Source organism: Cebus imitator, unplaced genomic scaffold, assembly GCF_001604975.1.
Source record: "Cebus imitator isolate Cc_AM_T3 unplaced genomic scaffold, Cebus_imitator-1.0 Scaffold21, whole genome shotgun sequence".
Taxonomy (NCBI): Eukaryota; Metazoa; Chordata; class Mammalia; order Primates; family Cebidae; genus Cebus; species Cebus imitator.
The window spans coordinates 8,200,354-8,220,174 of record NW_016107336.1 but is presented as its reverse complement, the minus strand read 5'-3'; the positions used below and the strand labels follow the sequence as shown (position 1 = coordinate 8,220,174).

General features: G+C 46.1%; 1 protein-coding gene across 5 annotated transcripts in view; it reads right to left on the bottom strand.

Moving 5' to 3' along the window:
• Nucleotides 1-1,692: 1,692 nt before the first annotated feature.
• Nucleotides 1,693-19,821, bottom strand: part of CMTM7 (CKLF like MARVEL transmembrane domain containing 7) — a 61,788-nt gene continuing 43,659 nt past the window's right edge. The window contains exons 2-5 of one of the 5 annotated variants that reach the window (XM_017521684.2): nt 15,239-15,412; nt 7,743-7,841; nt 4,920-5,001; nt 1,693-1,909 (exon numbers count right to left, since the gene is read on the bottom strand). In XM_017521684.2, coding sequence (XP_017377173.1) covers nt 1,902-1,909; nt 4,920-5,001; nt 7,743-7,841; nt 15,239-15,412 — 363 coding nt within the window. In that variant the 3' untranslated portion in view covers nt 1,693-1,901. The other 4 variants (XM_017521683.2, XM_017521682.2, XM_037736031.1 and 1 more) reach the window with 4 other exon arrangements.

Sequence of the window (19,821 nt, the reverse complement as noted above, 5' to 3'; positions counted from 1 at the left end):
AAGCCAGTGTCCCCTTCGCCAGGTTACGGGAGGTTAGTGGGCCTCTGGCAGGAAGGACCCCCATGACTCAGCTCAGAGCAGGCTGCTGGGGGTGTGTTCCCCCACCCAGTTCCCACGGGCATCTCATCATGCCCTCTGTCCACCAAGGGCCCCAGTGCCCAGCTGAAAACCGCCCTCAGCTTCCAATCTTGACTTTAACAAAATTCAGGGTCCAGGAAACTAAAAGTAAATTATGTTTTCCGGCCCCCTGGCGCCCGGGTGAGTCAATCACTTTCTCAGCATTCACCTGCTTTCCTGTCATTGTGGTACCTCTGGGGATTAAGACTAGAAAGACAGCAATCACATAAGCACGCTGCTATGTTGGTGAATTCCGGGAAGGTCACAGACAGGCAGGATGGGCTCATTCTGGGGGAACGAAGGTTCAGCGGGATGGCCCCATGCCACGTCGGGGGCTAGGCAGTGGCAGAGCTGGGCTCAGCCCTACATCTGCTGCCCCCAATCTGACGTTAGCTCTTTGCTTAAACATTTACTCCCGGGTGCTGAGGATGTGGCCACTTAGAAGGAACGATTTTACCAGGCAGTTTTTCGGGAGGCCACAGAAACCCCGGTTTCTAAAAAGGTCCTTTGACCTCAAACAGCCACCCCTCATCCAAGCCGCTGGCGGCATGGTCCGCTGCTCGCGGTCTGCGGGGGCCTCGCCTGGCTCTGCGTTTTGCTTTCCGTCCTCACTGAGCAGACTGGCTCCTGCGACTACCCCTCCGACTGTCCCCCACCTTTGCCCTCTTAGGGGGAGGCTCGAATGGTCAAACCCGGATCCTACTTGCTTGGCGAGGTCCGCATTGTCAGTCCGCAGGCAGGCGGCTCCCAGACCCACTGCCTCACCTGGACCGCGCCCTCAGCCAGGCTGCTCCATCCCATTGCCCCCGAGGAACCGACCAGGCCAGTGTTAGCTCAGCCACGTTTCCGTTCCGGCCCAGCTGGTACCCAGGATCCCCTCCCATCGGCAGCACTGGGGTTCAGATACACCACGGGTGCTGCTTCCTTAGATCATCCCAGACAGAGCCACTTGCCCCGAGCTGGCCAGCAGCCGCAAGCTCAAAGCCCACGGGGGTGCCTCCATTCCCAGCAACACTCAGCAGAGGCACGGACAGGGCCAGCAGTCAGGCAGACCTACATCCTGAGCCCGGCTCCCCACGGGTTTTCCCTATGCATTGGGATGGGAGCCCCGATTTCATTTCTAAAAATGTGGTCCTATAACTGCCCTCTTGGAGTCACTCTAATTGCTGTTACATGCGGTCGTGAATGCAGGTCCTTGCACACGGGGGTGCCCAAACGCTGTTCCGTCCCTCTTTTTTCTAGCCAACTGAGCAGCTCAGGACCAGGGAAGCAGCACATTTAGGACAACATAATCAATCATCATAGTAAACACAACCCTCAGCTTCCTCTAAAGCTCGTTCCAAAATGAGAAGATTGGTGTAGCAGGAGGAGGATGTGAATATAATGAGAACCTGCACATGTTTACCTAAAACTCAGCCCTGCTGTACCGTCCCCCAAGATGGAGAGAAAACCTGAAGTCCAGCAGTTCAGCAAGGGCACGCACAGCACGGGTGGAGGGCCAGGGCCAGACAAGCTCCAGTGGAAACTGTTCAGGCCAGGTTTTGCAGTCTTCTCATTCAATAAGAAATCCCTGTGCAACTGGCCAAGTCAATATTTTATTAAAAAACACACAAACACATGCACAATGGTAACAAAGGCAGAGACGGAGAGGAGACATGAGGTCTCCTTGGGCACAGGCTGACCACATAGTGTTTCTACAGGCACGCCTTGCTTCAGGAAAGTGGGTATCTCTAAGACCCATTGACAACCAGATAAATTAGGAGGGGGCTTTGTTTCTTAAGGCTTCACTCCCCTGAGAAGTGAGAATTAGAAGGGATTTGGGCAGGAGTATTCACAAACCCCTCCAGCTGTGCTAAGTGGGGGGCGTCAGTACCTGAGGTGGTTCTAGAAGCAGGAAGGCCGAAAACAGAATTCCCTGGAGGCTGCTTCCCTTTCCCAGAAGGGAGGGATGTTCCCCCAGAAGGTGGGAGAAAGGGTTTCCTGCCTGCTCAGGCGCTCAGGGAGCTGGCTTCCTGGGAAAGCAGGAAGAGGGTGCAGGCCTTTCCTGGTGCCCACCAGCCTGGCAGGACTTTGGCACAGGAACACAGGTCCAGAGGCCTCGCCTGGGGCACATGTCCTCCTCTCTGCAAAGCTCCTGAGGGCTCGAGGGGCCGTGGCCTCATCAGACGGCTGCATCTTGGGAAGGAAATGGCAGTCAGGACAGTTTGCCACGGGCGGGGCCACCCACAAGCCACACTCTGCAGGCTTGACTCCAACTTCTGCTCGGGGGAGGACTTGTGTCTTCTACCCAGTGCCAACTGTCACTGAGATTATTCTTTTTTTTGGCGGAGGGGGGTGCACGGGGACGCGAGGGGACGGAGTCTCGCTCTGTCGCCCAGGCTGGAGTACAGCGGCGTGATTTTGGCTCACTGCAATCTCCACCTCCAGGGTTCAGGCAATTCTTCTGCCTCAGGCCCCGGAGCAGCTGGGATTACAGGCACACACCACCACACCTGGATAATTTTTGTATTTTTAGTAGAGACAGGATTTCACCATGTTGGCCAGGCTGGTCTTGAACTCCTGACCTCGTGATCCACCTCAGCCTCCCAAAGTGCTGGGATTACAGGCATGAGCCACCACATCTGGCAGATTATTCTATTTTTAAAAAATACATTGCTAATAAAGACAAAAACTTCAATAGTGCAGAGGAGACTCCCATTCCACTCCCCCCACCTCAGTCTTACTCCTCGGCAGTAACCCCCTTAAACCCTTTAGCTGTTTCTTTTGGTGATTCTTCCATAATTTAAAAAACCGATTTATGCCAGTATTTATAGATTTATCCTGTTAGACATCACCTATTAACTTTTTCCCCATATATTCTCTACTTAAAAAAATATCATTCTTTTTTTTTCTTAAACAGCTTTACTGGGATATTTTAATAATTAACATCTCATACAGTTCTCCCATGTAAAGTGTTTCTCGGTATATTCACAGGACCGTACAACACCAATTTTAGAACCTTTTCATTACCTCAAAATGAAACCTTATCCTCATTAGCAGTCACTCCTGAGTCCTCCCCCCCAGCCCCAGCCTGCCACAGATCTACTTTCTGTCTCTATGAATCTGCCTGTTCTAGACAATTCTTATGAGTGGAATCCTGCGCCACATGGGCTTAGTGTAGGATTCCATGAGTAAGGCCCTCAAATAGGAGGCAAGTTAAATAACTGCACGGTCACGCCATGGCTTAGTGCTGCGACGCACGCAGCCACTGAGAATTCCTGATGATGCTGGGAAAATGGGAGCTAAGTGGCTGAGCAGGAGGAAAGAACAGGTGATGAAACAGCACAACAAAAGAACAGGTGATGAAGCAGCACAACAAGTTTGATCCTTTTAAGAAAAGCAACAGATATGAAAAAAGAGAAAATACTGGAAGGATAGACACTCAGTGCTACCTCTGGGCAGTGTGGTGACAGATGGCTTTTTCTTAATTTTTTTTAGAGACAGAGCGTCACTGTGTTGCTCAGGTTGGTCTTGAACTCCTGGCCTCAAGTGATCCTCTTGTCTCAGCCACCCGGGTAGCTGGGACTGTAGAGGTACACACCGCTGTCCCTGGCTCATATGGTTTCTACTAAAAATATTACATTTTATCTGTGTCATTAGGAAACTTAAGAAAAAGTAGGCTGGCTGGGCACGGTGATTCATGTCCATAATCTCAGCACTTTGAGAGACTGAGGTGGAAGGACTGCTTGAGCCCAGGAGTTCTAGACCAGCCTGGGCAACACGGTGAGACTCCATCTCGTAAAAAAAAAATAATAATTGAAATTAGGCATGGTGGTGCATGCCTATAGTCCCAGGTACTCAGGAGGCTGAGGCTGGAGGATCACTTGAGCCTGGAAGGTGGAAGCTGCAATGAGCTGTGATTGTACCACTATACCAGCCTGGACAGCAGGGCAAAACCCAATCTCAAAAAAAAAAAAAAAAAAGTAAAGAAAGAGAGCGGGCTGGGCACAGTGGCTCGCACCTGTAATCCCAGAAATTTGGGAAGCCGAGGTGGGTGGATCATGAGGTCAGGAGTTCAAGGCCAGCCTGGCTAACATGGTGAAACCCTGTCTCTACTAAAAATACAAAAAATTAGCTGGGCGTGGTGGCAGGCATCTGTAATCCCAGCTACTCGGGAGGCTGAGGCAGAGAACTGTTTGAACCCAGGAGGTGGAGGCTGCAGTGAGCCGAGATTGCACCTCTGCACTCCAGCCTGGGCGACAGAGCGAGACTCTATCCAAAAAAAAGACGCTGGGCGCAGTGGCTCTTGCCTGTAATCCCAGCACTTTGGGAGGCCCAGGTGGGTGGATCACCTGAGGTCAGGAGTTCAAGACCAGCCTCTACTAAATAAAAAAAATTATCTGGGCGTGGTGGTGCACGCCTGTAGTCCCAGCTAAGTGGGAGGCTGAGGCAGGGGAATCACTTGACCTGGGAGGCAGAGATTGCAGTGAGCCAAGATCATGCCACTGCACTCCATCCTGGGCGACAGAGCAAGACTCTGTCTCAAAAAAAAAAAAAAAAACAAGCAAGCAAGCAAGCAAGAGAAAAAAAGTTTGGCCACCTGAGGCTGAAGTGCTAGGGCATCCTTGGACATGTGAGATGGGAATGTGAGCAGAGGTTCTGCGGTGACATCTCCCCTTTGCTACCCCCTGAGCTCTAATACGACTTCTAAAGTCCCCTTGGGACACCCTTCTCAACAGCAGGGTTCGTCCCTACGGTTGAAGTCAAGAACAAGCCGCCCCCCTGTTCCTGAGAGCCTCTGTGCACAGATGACCAGAACTCACCTGTGGACTGGGTTACACAGGAGACCTTGTAGGACAGCCACATGCTTGCCATGCAGAGGAAGGTGGCCACAAAACCAAAGATCTGCAGTGGAGAGAGGGGAGAGGATGTTCACGGCCATAGGGCCAATTCCTTGGGCAATCCTGCCTGCTTCTCATGTCTGTGCTTGTTCCCTTTACGTCCCTGGCCAGAAAGGAGCTTGGAGAGTCATCTAACCCAACCACCTTGTCCTTGATCGGGTACAGAGAGGAAGCCCAGAGAGGCCCAGCTGCTGGCCCCGGTCCCCCAGGTTGGGCCAGGTCAGGGCTGGCAGCCAGGCCTCTTGGTCTTCACTCCTGGCAGCTCCAGGGCCCGGTTTGGGTTTACATTTACAAGCGAGCTGGGGCTAAGCCAATGGACTTTGATTAGCCTGGACAAGTAGAAAAGAAAAGGGTGAAATTTTAATTTGGGTTTAGAAAATCCGAACGTTTCCATGGTTCGTGGTGTGGTGGTGGTGTTTGCATTTCATTTGCGATGGCTTTCTGTTCTGTTCTGGCTTGATAGCCGTGTAAGAGCCAGAAGCCGAGGCCTTTACATCTAGGTTTATGTTTGTACATATTAAACAATACGAGACTAAACGAAGTCAAGGCAGCACCCTTTCCCTTTCTCAGTGTCCATCCGGCGCTCAAGCGTGAAGAAGGCTGACCTAGCCCAGCCCCCTCACTTGTAGATGAGGATTCAGGTGCGAGGAGAGGAAGAATGCCCCATGAAGTGGTCGAGGGGAGGCAGGTAGCTTCTGAATCTCTGGGCTTTGAAGCCTGCAGGCATTTGCCTTACTTGTGAATAACACTGGCAGCTGCATGGTGAAAACTTACTGACCACTTAGAACAGAGCCGTATGTTGATTCCTTTAACCCTCACAGCTCTGCTGGCTGGGTGCTAGGATTACCCATCCCTGCTCCTCCATTTCACAGCTAAAGAAATAGAGGTACAGGAGGGCAACTCTTTTGCCAAAGGCCATAGAGCCAGCAAGGGCCAGCTATGGGATGGGAGCCCAGGGAGCCTGGCTCCAGAGTCCATGCTTTGCCGTGCAGGTGCCTAGGTGTCCTCAGACCCACACAGCAGCGTCTGGCTCCCTACACCGCCACAGTGTCCGGTGAGAATGATGCAGGGGCAGCCAGCTAAGGGTAGGATTTTCAACAAGGTTTGGTTTTCTTTTCAAGCCCAGCTGCTGCTTTACATAAACAGCTGCCCCCACCAGCGCACACCCACTGCTTCCCCGGGTTCCTTTCCCTGGGCTCCTTTTGTACCAATTGTCTGCAGCACATAATTAGCCCATTAGGGCCTGTCCCGGCCTCTCATTGTCTGTTCTGCACAATTAGCACTTTATATACCATCCCGGCCCCCAACTGTCTGCGCTGCATAATTGAACACTTTATTATATCGCTACAGAATGCTATTCTAGACTACAGTGCCTTGTTTGCTAATTGTTTCATGTGTCTTGTCTCCTAAGCTAGATGACCACTTTCTTATCAGCACAGGCCATATTTTAAAAATTTCTTCTAACTTCCCCACAGCCCAGGTTTGGTCCCAGACACACAGACAGCATAGGATGAATGTTAGCTTATAGAGGTTCCAGGGCTGAGCGGATTCCCAAACACAGTGGGAATGTCCCCATGTGGGCCCGAAAACACAGTGGGCACAGGCCTCTTCCACCAGCCTGCTCTGTACTGGGCAGGCGTTAGCTGCAGGGGCAACCATCCCTCTCCTCAGCGATGGCAGAGAAAGGGGCAGAGGGGTCGGAGGGCGGGCTGTGGAAGGGCCACTCTCTATAGTGACCTTCTGCCCCCATGCTGACCTTCAGAGGAGAAACTCCATCCTGCAGTGGAATTCCAGGAGCCAACCCACTCCCAGGCCAAAGTCTGGAAGATTTTGGTAATATGTGTAAATGAAATACCGTGAGTATCACATACAGAGAGAGCTTTCCTTTTCTCTTTTTCTTTTTTTAAGACATGGGGTCTCATTACATCACCCAGGCCAGGCTGAAACCTCTGGGCAGACGCACTCCTCCCGAGCGCCTGGGGCTACAGGTGCATGCTACCACATCTGGCTCAAGAGAGCTTTTCTTAAAACTCATTTTTAAAATCTCGTCTGCTCATCAGTGAAGCAAATCAGTATTGGCCCACAGGCCACTGAACTATAAACAGTTAGCTAAATCAGCAATCAGATGACAGGAATCTATGAATCTTTAAAAAACAGTACATATGTCTGTATGTATATAAACATAGATATGTATGTATATATCTCACAGCACTGCATTTTTGTATATTTCCATCTACTTCTATTTATGGCCAGCAAATGGATCAATTTTTGCCTGAAAGATACAGGAGGATTATTTCCTGGCCTGAATCCTGTTAAAAATCAGGAATGGCAAAGCCCAGACTTATGGCAGATATCTCTAATTGATCACAGTGCATTCCCCTCTGGGCCCAAAAGAGGTCACAGAATCTGTCTCTGCACAGGGCAGAGGCAGCCAGCGAACAAATGATCAGAGTGAGTGTGTGAATTAAAACCTTCCTGGTCCCCTGATTGCAGTAGTGGCTATAAAAGAGAAAGGCCAGGCTGCTGGGGCTCGGGATTTGCTGGCAGCCCTGACAATCCACCTTCTGGGACTGTGAGCCTCCGCTCACCGCTCTTTGGAGAGAGCTGATGGCTGGATGAAGGTAGGTGTTGACGATTCTGTGAAAGGAATGCTCCGGAAACCAACCCCTTTCCTTCCCCCATCAGGAAGAAAATGAGCATTTTAAATATGAATTCATTCCTAAAGGCTCCCCAAAACGTCCTCACCGCTCCGGCTACCAGTCCGCTCTGGTTGTAACTCTTGGAAGCTGCCACGATGGAAGCGATGAGGAGGAGCAGGGTACCGATAAAATAGTGCAGAAGTTCCTGGGGGCAGAAACAAAGCAAAGACGTGGGTAGGGTGGTCCGTTCCTGGTTTGGGAAGAGATGAAAAGAAAGGGAGAGAGTGACGTGTCCTCCTCTCCCTCGCAACACGCAGATGGGATGAGAGTGCAGCTCGCAGGCAGCCAGCGTGGGGCTGACCAGGAAGAGGCCGAGCAAGACAGAAGTGATGCTGGGCAGGCAGGAAGGGAAGAGGAGAGCGAAAGGAAGCTTCTCGTGTGGGCAGGGATAGCCACTAAGGACGCCTCCACTCCTGAGAGCAATCTGCGGACAGGGCCTGACCTCTGGCTCAAGCTACAAACAGCAGATGAGCGTCCTGCAACTTCCAGGCTGGAGAGTTAAACAAAGCTCCAGCTCTGAGAAGCAAAGTGCCTTAAAGAGATGTGTGCCCTTCTCTTCTTCAGAAACGTTCTGGGCTAACAATGGGCTGGTCTTGTGTGGCTGACCGGAGCATCTGCCCGCTCTGTGAACGGCCCCGAGTGTGGACTTCAGAGGCATCCACTCCCCCCGCCCATCAGACTCAGACTCTAGATTGAGGTCAGTGCACTTGTGTGAAGAGCCCGTGGACGTGTGGTGCTGCGGCTTCTCACTCCTGAGCCTTCCTGCCTTCTTTTGTTCTTGTTCCCTCTTCTCTCATCTCCAGAAGAGTACCCTCTGGCCAAGCTCTGCCAATGAATCCACTGGCAGGACTGGCTTCACCTTTGCTTCTCGCCTTGGCGCGTGGGTCGTGCATTTCCACCCATTCACTCATCGTGACGAACCAGCATCCTTGCACACCCTGGATGAGACTGGGCTTTCCAGTGGCGAGGGAAAGCTTCCATGTCACCCTTCCTCTTCCCCATTAAACGCCAGATCAGAGAAGAACTGAGGCTGGGTCCCTTCCAGTGCTTACTCTGAATCCAGAGGGCATCCGTTGTCAGTTGTCTTCAATGAGAATTTAGAAATCATTCCTTCATGAAGTTCTGTCCCTTGGGGCAGGCAGTAATTACATTCTGGAAAAGCATTCCAATTTAAACCTGTGGCTCCTCTCAAAGCTATGCAAAGTCAAAGACCCTGGTCTCTCCCTTAGTGACTAGAAAGGAATATCACAAGATAGATCACAGAGATTTTAACTAAAGGGCAGATGAGGAACTGCAATTTCCCCACCTCCAAAATTCTCACCGATTAAGAAAGAAGAGGAGAGGAGGATGACATGGGACAGAGAAAACCAACTTGAGAGAATCCTAACTGCAAGTATCTAAATACTTTCTCAGCCAAAAATGTGTGGCTGAGTCTGTCCTTCCAGCTTTCATTCCCCACCGAGCCCACTCTTGGGTTTGTCCCTGAGCTTTTGTTCTCTCCTTTGCTTGTTCAGTATCAGCATCAGGGAAGCCCAAAGGAATCTGTTCTCAAAAGAAGCAGAAAAAAAATGCCATAACTTTGAAAGGGGCCTTAGAACTTAGAAACAAAAGAAATTTCTCTCAAAATAACAGTGGGTAATAATGTTAAATGTGAACAATTAATCAAGATGCAGAGGTGGTCAGATCGGATTAAAAAACAAGCAAAACAAGAAACAACTACAGTATGTTCTGTCTATGGGAGAGAGACTTTATATTCAAAGCCAAGGATATGGCATGCAAACAGCAAGCAAAAGAAAGCCAGGGTGTCTATACCTAGTATCAGACAAAATAGACTCAGACACAAAAAAAGTCACTAGAAATAAAGATGGGTATTTTCTAATAATGAAAAGCTGAATCCATAAGGAAGATACAACAATCATAAACATACATGCACCTAATAAAAGAGTCAAAATACATGAAGAAACAAATGGTGAAATGAAGGAGGCAAAACAGACAATTCAAAAATAATAGTTGGAGAATTCAATATCCATACTTTCATCAATGTATAGAACAACCAGGTAGAAGGTCAACAAGGAAACAGAAGATTCAAACAACACCATAAAATGACCAGACCTAAAAATCCTCTATAAAAACTCTATTCAACAAAAGTATAATACACAAATATACAATGTATAAAAGTACATTCTTGCCAGGCGCGGTGGCTCAAGCCTGTAATCCCAGCACTTTGGGAGGCTGAGGCAGGTGGATCACGAGGTCAAGAGATCGAGACCATCCTGGTCAACACGGTGAAACCCCATCTCTACTAAAGCTACAAAACATTAGCTGGGCATGGTGGCGCGTGCCTGTAATCCCAGCTACTGAGGAGGTTGAGGCAGGAGAATTGCCTGAACCCAGGAGGCGGAGGTTGCGGTGAGCCGAGATTGCGCCATTGCACTCCAGCCTGGGTAACAAGAGCGAAACTCCGTCAAAAAAAAAAAAAAAAAAAAGTACATTCTTCTCAAATGTACATAGAACACTGTCCAGGTTAGACCAGATATTTGACCACAAAACAAACTTCAATAAAGGTAGAAGGACTACAAAATATGTTTCCTGAACATAATGGAATCAAATCAGAAATCAAGAGCAGAGAGAAATTAGGGAAATACACAACTATGTAGAGATTAAACAACTTATTCCCAAATAATGAATGGCTCAAAAAAATCACAAGAGAAATTAGAAAATATCTGGAGATAAATGAAAATAAAGACACAATATACCAAAATTACGGAATACTAGTACAACAGTTCTCAGGGGCAGATTAAAGGTCAATATTAAAGGAGAAGGAAGTCTCAAATTCATAACCTAAACATCATCTCAGTCTGTTTGCATTGTTATAAAGGAATATCCAGGGCTGGATAATAAATAAAGAGTTGTATTTGGCTCTTGGTTCTGCAGGCTGCACAAGAAGTATGGCACCGGTACCTGGTTCTGGTGAGAGCTTCAGGAAGCTTCTACCCCCTGAAGCAAAGGTGAAGGTGAGCAGGTATCACATGGCAAGAGGAAGGAAGCAAGAAAGAGAAGGGAGGAAGGCGCCAGGCTCTCTGTAACCATCACTTCTCACAGGAACTAACAGCAAGAACTCACTTACTACCACTAGAATGGCACCAAGTCATTCATAAGGGATTTGCCCCCATGATCCAAACACCTCCCACTAGGCCCCACCTCCAACACTGGGAGTCACATTTTTACATGAGATTTGGAGGGGACAGATATCCAAACTATATTACACATTAAGACACTAGGAAAAGAAAATCAAACTAAACCTAAGGCAAGCAGAAGAAAGAAAATAATAAAGATAAAAGCAAAATTTATTAAGATAATAGAAAAACAATAAAAAACAAAATCAATGAAACCAAAAACTGGTTCTTGAAAAGATCAACAAGATTGACAAATCCTTAGCTAGACTGATCAAAGAAAAAGGGGGCGGGGAGAGAAAGATGCAAATGAAAGAGGAAACACTACTGCACTTACAGAAATAAAAAGGATATAAGAAATACAATAAACAATTGCATGCCAATAAATTCAATGACTTAGATGAAATGAACAAATTCCTAGACACATATACTACTGAAATTGACTCCAGAATAAATGACACAATCTGAAAAGATTGCAAAATTGAGTTTGAATTAACAATAAAAAAAAATTACCCACAAGAAAAGCCCAGACTCAGATGGTGTCACTGCTGAATTCTACCAAACATTTAAGGAATAATTAATACTAATTCTGCGCAAACTCTTTTAATAGATAAAAGAGGAGGGAATATTTCCTAAATTATTCTGTGAGGTCAGTATTACCTTGATACTGGAACCAGATGGACATTAGAAAAAAAGAAAACTACAGACCCATATCTCTTTTAAATATAGATGCAAAAACTCTTCAACAAAATATTAGCAAACTGAATCCACCAGCATATGAAATGGGTTATACAGTATGGCCAAATGGAATTCACCCCACAAATGCAAGGTTGGTTCAACATATACAAACTAATCAGGCCAGGTGTGGGGGCTCATGCCTATAATGCCCATATTTTGGGAGGCCGAGGAAGAAGGATCCCTTGAGCCCAGGAGTTCAAGATCAGCCTGGACAACATCGGGAGACCTCATCTCTGCCCAAAAAAAAAAAAAAGAAAAAAAAAAAATGCCAGGCATGGTGGTGCACACCTGTGGTGCCAGCTTCGCAGGAGGCTGAGGTGGGAAGATTGCTTGAGCCTGAGAAATAAAGGCTGCAGTGAGCCATAATTATACCACTGCACTTCAGCCTGGATGACAGAGCAAGACCCTGTCTCAAAAACAAACAAAAATACACTGACAAACACACACAACAACAACAATGTAAGACACCGTATTAACAGAATAATGGGAGAAAAACCCATCTTGTCACCTCAGTAGGTATGGAAAAAGCATTTGACAAAATCTAACACTGTTTTACAATAAAAACACTCAACAAAGTAGTACTACAAGTGAACTTCCTCAGCTTGATAAAGGGTACCTACAAAACGCTCACACCCAATGTTGCATTTAATGATGAAAGAAGGAATGCTTTCCACCTAACATGAGGGAAAAGATGATGATGGCTGCATTGCCATTTCTATTCAATATCTAATTTATTCAGTTCATTTCCTGCAATAAGGCAAAACAATGAAATAAATGGCATTTAGATTATAAAGGAAGAAGTAAAACTATCTCTATTTGCAGATCGTTTATAGTATATCCTATGGAATCCACTAAAAATATATTAGAAAAATAGAACTACTAAGTAGTTAAGCACAGCGGAGGGCACAAATCAATATGCAAAAGTAATTGGACTCTCCTATACACTTGCAATGAACAATCTGGAAATTAAGGAAAAATCCATTTAAAATAGCATCAAAAAGAATAAAATACTTAGACACAAATTTAATTTAAAAATTTCAGGTCAGGCACAGTGGCTCATTCCTGTAGTCTCAGCATTTTGGGAGGCTGAAGTAAGAGGATTGCTTGAGCTCAGAAGTTTGAGGATGCAAGGAGCTATGATCTTGCCTCGCACTCCAGCCTGGGTAACAGAGCAAGATCCTGTTTCAAGCAAAACAAAAAAACCCCAAAAAAAACTTTTGCTCTGAAAACTACAAAACATTGAAAAAAATAAAAGATTATCTAAAAAAATGGAAAAACTTTCCATGTTTATGGATCATAAGACTTCATATTAGGATAGAAATATTCTCCAAATTGATCTATGGATTCAACATAATTCTTATTACAATTCCAGCTGATTTTTGTAGAAATTGAAAACCTGGTTCTAAAAATCGTTTGGAATTGTAATGATCCAAATCAATTCTAAAAAAGAAGAACAAATTGGGAGGCCTCACATTTCCTAGTTTTACAATGTACTACAAGGCTACAGTAATCAAAATAGTGTGATAATGGCATAAAGATAGACATATAGATCATTGGAATAGAACTGAGAGTACAGAAATAAATTCATGTATTTAATGGTCAACTGATTTCAACAAGGTTGCCAATATGATTCAATGGGGGAAAGAAGAGTCTTTCAACATATGGTGCTGGGATAACTGGATATCTACATGCAAGAGAATGAAATTGAACCCTTACCTCACACCATATGCAAAAAACATTAACTCAAAATGGATCAAATACCTAAATGTATGAACTAAAACTATAAAACTCTTGGAAGAAAACATAGAAGTAAATTTTCACAATCCGAATTTGGCAATGGCTTCTTACATATGAGAAGAAAAACATGAGCTAAAAAAGAAAAAAACAGATAAACTGAATTTATCAAAATTAAAAACTTGTGCTTTAAAGGACACCATCAAAAAAGTGAAAAACAACAGAATGGGAGAAAATATTTTCAAATCATATAGCTGATAAGGCACTTTTATCAAGGCTATAGAAAGAATTCCCACAACTCAATAATGAAAAGACAAATAACCTAATTTAAAAACAGGCAAAGATCTCGAATAGACATGTCTTCAAAGAAAATATAAAAATGGCCAAAAAGCACATGGAAGGATAATTAACATCACTAGTCATTGGAGAAATGAAAATCAAAACCACAGGAAATAACACTTTACACTCACTAGAATGGCTGGAATCAGAAAGTCAGATAATAGGTGTTGGCAAGGATGTGGTGAAACTGAAACCTTCATATACTCCTGGTGGGAATGTAAAACAGTGCAGCCGCTTTGGCGTACAGTCTGGCAGTTCCTTAAACAATTAAATACAAAGTGACCCTATGACTCAGCAATTTCACTCCAAGATATATACCAAACAAAAATGAAAATATGTCCACACAAAAAACTTGTATATGAATGTTTGTAGCAGCATTATTCATAATGGCCAAAAGATGAAAACAACCCAAAGATCCACTGATGATGAATGAAAAATGAAATGCAGTCTGGTCTAGCCTTACAATGAAATAATATTTGGTTATAAAAAGGGCTGGCATGGTGGCTCATGCCTGTAATCCCAGAACTTTGGGAGGTGAAGGTGGGAGGATTGCTTGAGTCCAGGAGTTTGAGACCGGCCTGGGCAACACAGTAAAACCTCATCTCTGTAAAAAAAAAAAAATGCAAAAATTAGCCAGGTGTGGTGGCATGCACCTGTAGTCCCAGCTACGCAGGAGGCTGAGGTGGGAGGAACACTTGAGCCTGGGAGGTTGAGGCCGCAGTGAGTCGTGGTCACATCACTGCACTCAAGGCTGGGTGACACGGCGAGACCCTGTCTCTGAAAAGAAAAAAAGGAATGAAGTACTGATACCTGCTACATTACGGATGAGCCATGAAAACATTCTGCTGAGTGAAAGATGCCAGTTACAAAAGACCACATATACAATTCCATTTACAAGAAATGTCCAGAGTAGAAAAATTTTAGAGACAGAAGATTAGTGATGGTTTAGGGCTGAAGGGATGAGTGGTAGGAAGGTGACAGCTAAAAGGTATGGAATTTCTTTTTGAAATGATGAAAATGTTCTAAAATTAACTATAGTGATGGTTATACAACTCCGGAAATAGACTAAACTCCATTGAATTGTACGCTTGAAACGGGTGAACGATACAGCATGTGAACTGCCTATCAATGAAGCTTAAAAAAATAATAGAGTGGGAAGAAAAAGCCTGGCAACTTCGGACTGTCTCCTCAGCCCCCACTAGTCCCTTTTAGCCAGAGATCCTATCATTGAATCCTCACAACGGCATCCATACCCATCATCTTCACCTACCGTTTCCTTCTGTGTTTCTTTTCCCCGCTCACACACACACAGCCATTCTCTATTGCTTGAGGAAATAGGCACTGGAGCAATATCCACAGCCTTCCTATAGCTGGAAAGTGAGTTTTAAAAACCAGCAGGACATCAGGCAGAGATGTCCACCAGATAGGAAATTCAGGGCAGAGGCGGCAAAGAATGGTTAAAGAGGTGAGATGGGCAGACGGGAAAAACTCCGTCAGGTCTCAGTGCGCCAGCTAGCATCCTGACTTCTGCACGCAGAGGACAGGGCCAGGCTCTTACCGACAGGGGCCAGCTGATACAGGTGAGCACGCGGTAGAAGCGGAAGAGGTGGACCAGGTAAAAGGCGAGGATCATTATCAAGTCGCAAATGGTGACCACTTCAAAGTAGCTGTAGGCACTGTAGTCGGTCCACAGGGAGCTCCGCACGCAGATGAAGGCAATTAGCAGGGTGACCTGCCACATAAATACAGAGACATCAGAGAACTGTTTGTCCAAGACGGATACCCAGAGAACAAACAGAAAACAAACCAAGCATCCCTCTGGCAGGCCCGAGTTGAAGAACTGCTATTAATACAATACAATGGTTATTTCCACACAAACTGGCTGGAAGGTTGGAAAAGTGCAATTTCACGTGGGACGCAATTTGAAAACTACATGCTGGTTGTGAACACTGATGATGGCAGAGACTGACTTTGTCCCCTACGAAGTCTGTTAGATTGTGCCAGCAGCAGGCCTCCTCAGAAGGAGCAGGAAAATAACAAAGCAGAGCCACCCCTTTCATCTGCTGGACATCCACAGAGCAAAGAATACAGCATGATGGTGACCTGGAGTTTCCATATTAGGTCCAACTGTATGAAGTTGCGAACATTTGATGGTTTTTTGACCTACAAAGATGGCAATTCATACCTTACAGCTATCGATTGACAGAGAACAAGTTACCATTTACTGATGTCTGACATATGTGATCTCACTAAGGCCATGCAGAACCCTGCCAGGTAGACAAAATCATCCCCATGGTCATATGGGGAAACTGAGGCATGCAGGTTCACTCATCAGTCCAAGGCTGTCTGGCTTGTAAGCAGTAGAAGTAGGATTCGAATCCAGGTCTGTCTGATTCTAGGGACCAAGCTCCTCCATGCCAGATGCATTTCTACCTCCCAGAAGTGTCAGCTCTCATATCAAGCTGAGAAAGGTGGACGGGTGCTCAACGGTGTGGGAATCCTGTTTAAGAGGTGAGGCCGCCCCTCACCAGGGCATGTGGCGAGAGCTCACTAAGAAATATTGCTGCACAAGTGAACATGCACAATTAACGGCCTACTACTGAATTAATAATCAGATGAATATTATCAGCGATACATGAGTGCAAGAGAGTACACTGAGTGAGGAAGAGTCTGGGTTTCTGTGAAGGCCACTCAAAGAGAAGAAATCCTTGTCTACTCCATGCCGGGAACAAACCAGTAACATACAGGGCTCGATGTGTGTCAAATCTTAGAATCTATTTTATTTATTTATTTTGTTTTTGTTTTTTTGAGATAGGGTCTGGCTCTGTCTCCCAGGCTGAAATGCAGAGAAACAGTCTCAGCTCACTGCGTCCTCTGCCTCCTGGGCTCAAGCCATCCTCCCACCTCAGCTTCTCAAATAGCTAGGATTACAGGCGTGTGCCACCATGCCTAGCTAATGTTTTTAATTTTTAGTAGAGATGGGGTTTTGCCATATGGCCCAGGCTGGTCTCAAACTTCTGAACTCAAGTGATCCACCCGCCTCAACCTCCCAAAGTGCTGGGATTACGGGCGTAAGTCACTGTTCCCAGCCAGGAATCTATTTTAAATGCACAACCAATTTCGGAAAAAGATTATTATTTTATATTGCCTCTTTCGTATAGAGCAGTGTTTTTGTTTTTGTTTTTTTTTAGATGGCGTCTTGGTTTGTCGCCCAGGCTGGAGTGCAGTGGCGTGACCTTGGCTTACTGCAACTTTTGTTTACCAGGTTCAAGCGATTCTTCTGCCTCAGCCTCCTTAGTAGCTGGGACTATAGGTGCACACAACTATGCCCAGCTAATTTTTTGATGTTTAGTAGAGATGGAGTTTCCCCATGTTGGCCAGACTGGTCTCAAACTCCTGACCTCAAGTGATCTGCCTGCCTCAGCTCCCCAAAGTGCTGTGATTATAGGCGTGAGCCACCTTGACTGGCCAGAGCAGTGATTCTTAAAAGTGTGTGAGTGTGTGTGTGTGGGGGGGTGTATGTGTATGGGTGTGTGATTTTGTTTCCTATGGGACATTTGGCAATGTGTGGATACATTTTTGGTTTACACAGTTTGCAGGGTTAGGAGGTTACTACTGGCCTTTAGTGGGTAGAGGCCAGGGTGCTGCTGAACACCTGCAGTAAACAGGATAGCTCCCGTAGTAAAGAACTACCTAGCCCCAGCCCCAAACGTGGCCCCTCAACTATGGTACTACTGCTGAAATATTCCGCGATAGAAAATGTCAATCTACAATGAAAATTAAATCACAAAATGGGGGCTGGTGTGGTGGCTCATGCCTGCAATCCCAGCACTTTGGGAGGCCGAGGGGGGTGGATCACCTGAACCAGGAGACCAACCTGGGCAACAAGCAAGACCCTGTCTCTACAAAAAATACAAAAACCAGTCGGGCGTGGTGGCATGCACCTGTGGTCCCAGCTACGTGGGAGGCTGAGGTGGGAGGATCCATTGAGCCTAGGAAGTCGAGATTGCAGTGAGCTATGATCATGTCACTGCACTCCAGCCTGCAAGGCAGAGGGAGACTCTGTCTCTAAAACATAAAAATCAAATCCAATCACAAAATGGATCTAACTCCAGTTAAAACGGTTGATGCTGAAATGCTATTTTCTTTTTCTTTTTTTCTTGAGACAGAGTCCCACTCTATTGCCAGGCTGGAGTGCAGTGGCGTGATCCTGGCTCACTGCAACTTCCGTTTTCCAGTTTCAAGCAATTCTCCTGCCTCAGCCTCCCGAGTAGCTGGGACCGCAGGCACGCACCACCATGCCTGGCTAATTTTTTGTATTTTTAGTAGAGACGAGGGTTCACCATGTTGGCCAGACTGGTCTCGATCTCTTGACCTCGTGATCCGCCCACCTCGGCCTCCCAAAGTGCTGGGATTACAGGCTTCAGCCATCGCGCCCTGCCAATGCTCTTATTTTCTAAAGCCGCTTGTTGCTAGCCCTCTATCAAGATCCTCAGCAATAGGTACAACAGCTAAAAGAGAACCCTCAGCTGGAAGCTTGAAGTGGGCATGGAGAGTGCTCTGCTTACCAGATCACAGCAGAAGAGTGTGGCTCTGACACGCAGTCGCCCAGCATTTCTGTATTTCCCTTTGCTAATGAGCAACACATGTGTTTTCATTTTCTCGGTTCCTCTGAGGCTAGCCAGCCGTGGTGATACGATGAATCACTCCTCTGCCTTACTCGGGAGTATGCATGGTCGCCAGGGCTTTGCTGTGCATCAGTCTTACTTCCAGGCCACATCTATATGGGGGAAGTCTAGGGGTCTTCCCAGCCCTACCTGACCTCCTCATGAACTCAAGTATTTTTATTCAAGGCATGACTGAAAATGCAGATAATGTAAGATTATGCAGTGTGATTCCTAGGTAGAGAGGCAATTTTGCATCTCATATAATGCAAAAATTAAAATAATTTTCCAACTGTTCGTTGAAGACAAAGTTAGCTCTTTTTCATGGTGACACAGGGTTGTGGAAGTTTCCCAACAAACAAAAGGGGCATGTGCGGATCTTCCAGCTCTGAGCTGCCAGGGCTGAGCAGTGGGTAGTAGGAAGTACATTCCTGCTCTGTCAGAAACATCTCAAACCTCTCTGAGAACTTGCTCATGAAATAAGACTTCCTGAATTTGGTTCAGTTGGCCTATGGCTGACTACCAGATGCTCTTCTTTAGCAAAGCCCGATTTTAGAAAATCTAACTAAGCCAGAGCATGGTGTGTGCTTACGTGTGCTCTTGAAAGCTTCCTTTTTCCCCAAGGATTCATTCATTCCAACTTCAAATAGCCAGCACATTAAATAAAATAAAAAAAAAGATTTGACTGACACCAAACTTTTCAGAAATTCTTCTAAAGCCACTAGGTAACTTCTGCAAATGTTGGGTCCCCTTGAATTATTTAGAGACTTAATACCTGGGTGACAAAATAATCTGTACAACCCCCTGCACGACACGTTTACCTATATAACAAACCTGCACAGGTACCCCTGAACTTAATATACAAGTTAAAAAAAAAAAAAGGAAAGGTGAAGCAGAAGAGAGAAAGAGAGAGACAGCAGCAGGGAAAAGGCGCTGGGGCGTGTATCTGTATCCCTGCCCTCCTCTCGCCAGCTCCAGCCCTCTCAGCCCTCTTCATGTTCCCTGTTAGAAAAGCAAAGGAACAAACAGTCCTGAATTCAGAGGACTGGAGGTCAGGGTTCTGGCCGCAGGATAGAGAGAAGAGGCTGGGAGCCTCCCGGAAGACGGGTGCTTCTGTGTAGAGTCACTTCAATGTGATGCTGTCCAAAGGGTTCACTTGCCTCTTAAGGTGCCTTCTAGCTCCTCTCATAATAATTTGTTCTTTTATATTGAACTGTCATGAAAATAAAATATCTAACATAAATGTCTAGGGGTTATTTTATTTTATTTATTTTATTGAGATGGAGTTTTGCTCTGTCGCCTGGGTTGGAGTGCAATGGTACGACCTCAGCTCACTGCAACCTCCGCCTCCTGGGTTCAAGTGATTCTCTTGTCTCAGCTTCCTGAGTGGATGGGACTGCAGGTGCGCATCACCATGCCTGACTAGTTTTGTATTTTTATTAGACACAGGGTCTTGCCATGTTGCCCAGGCTGGTCT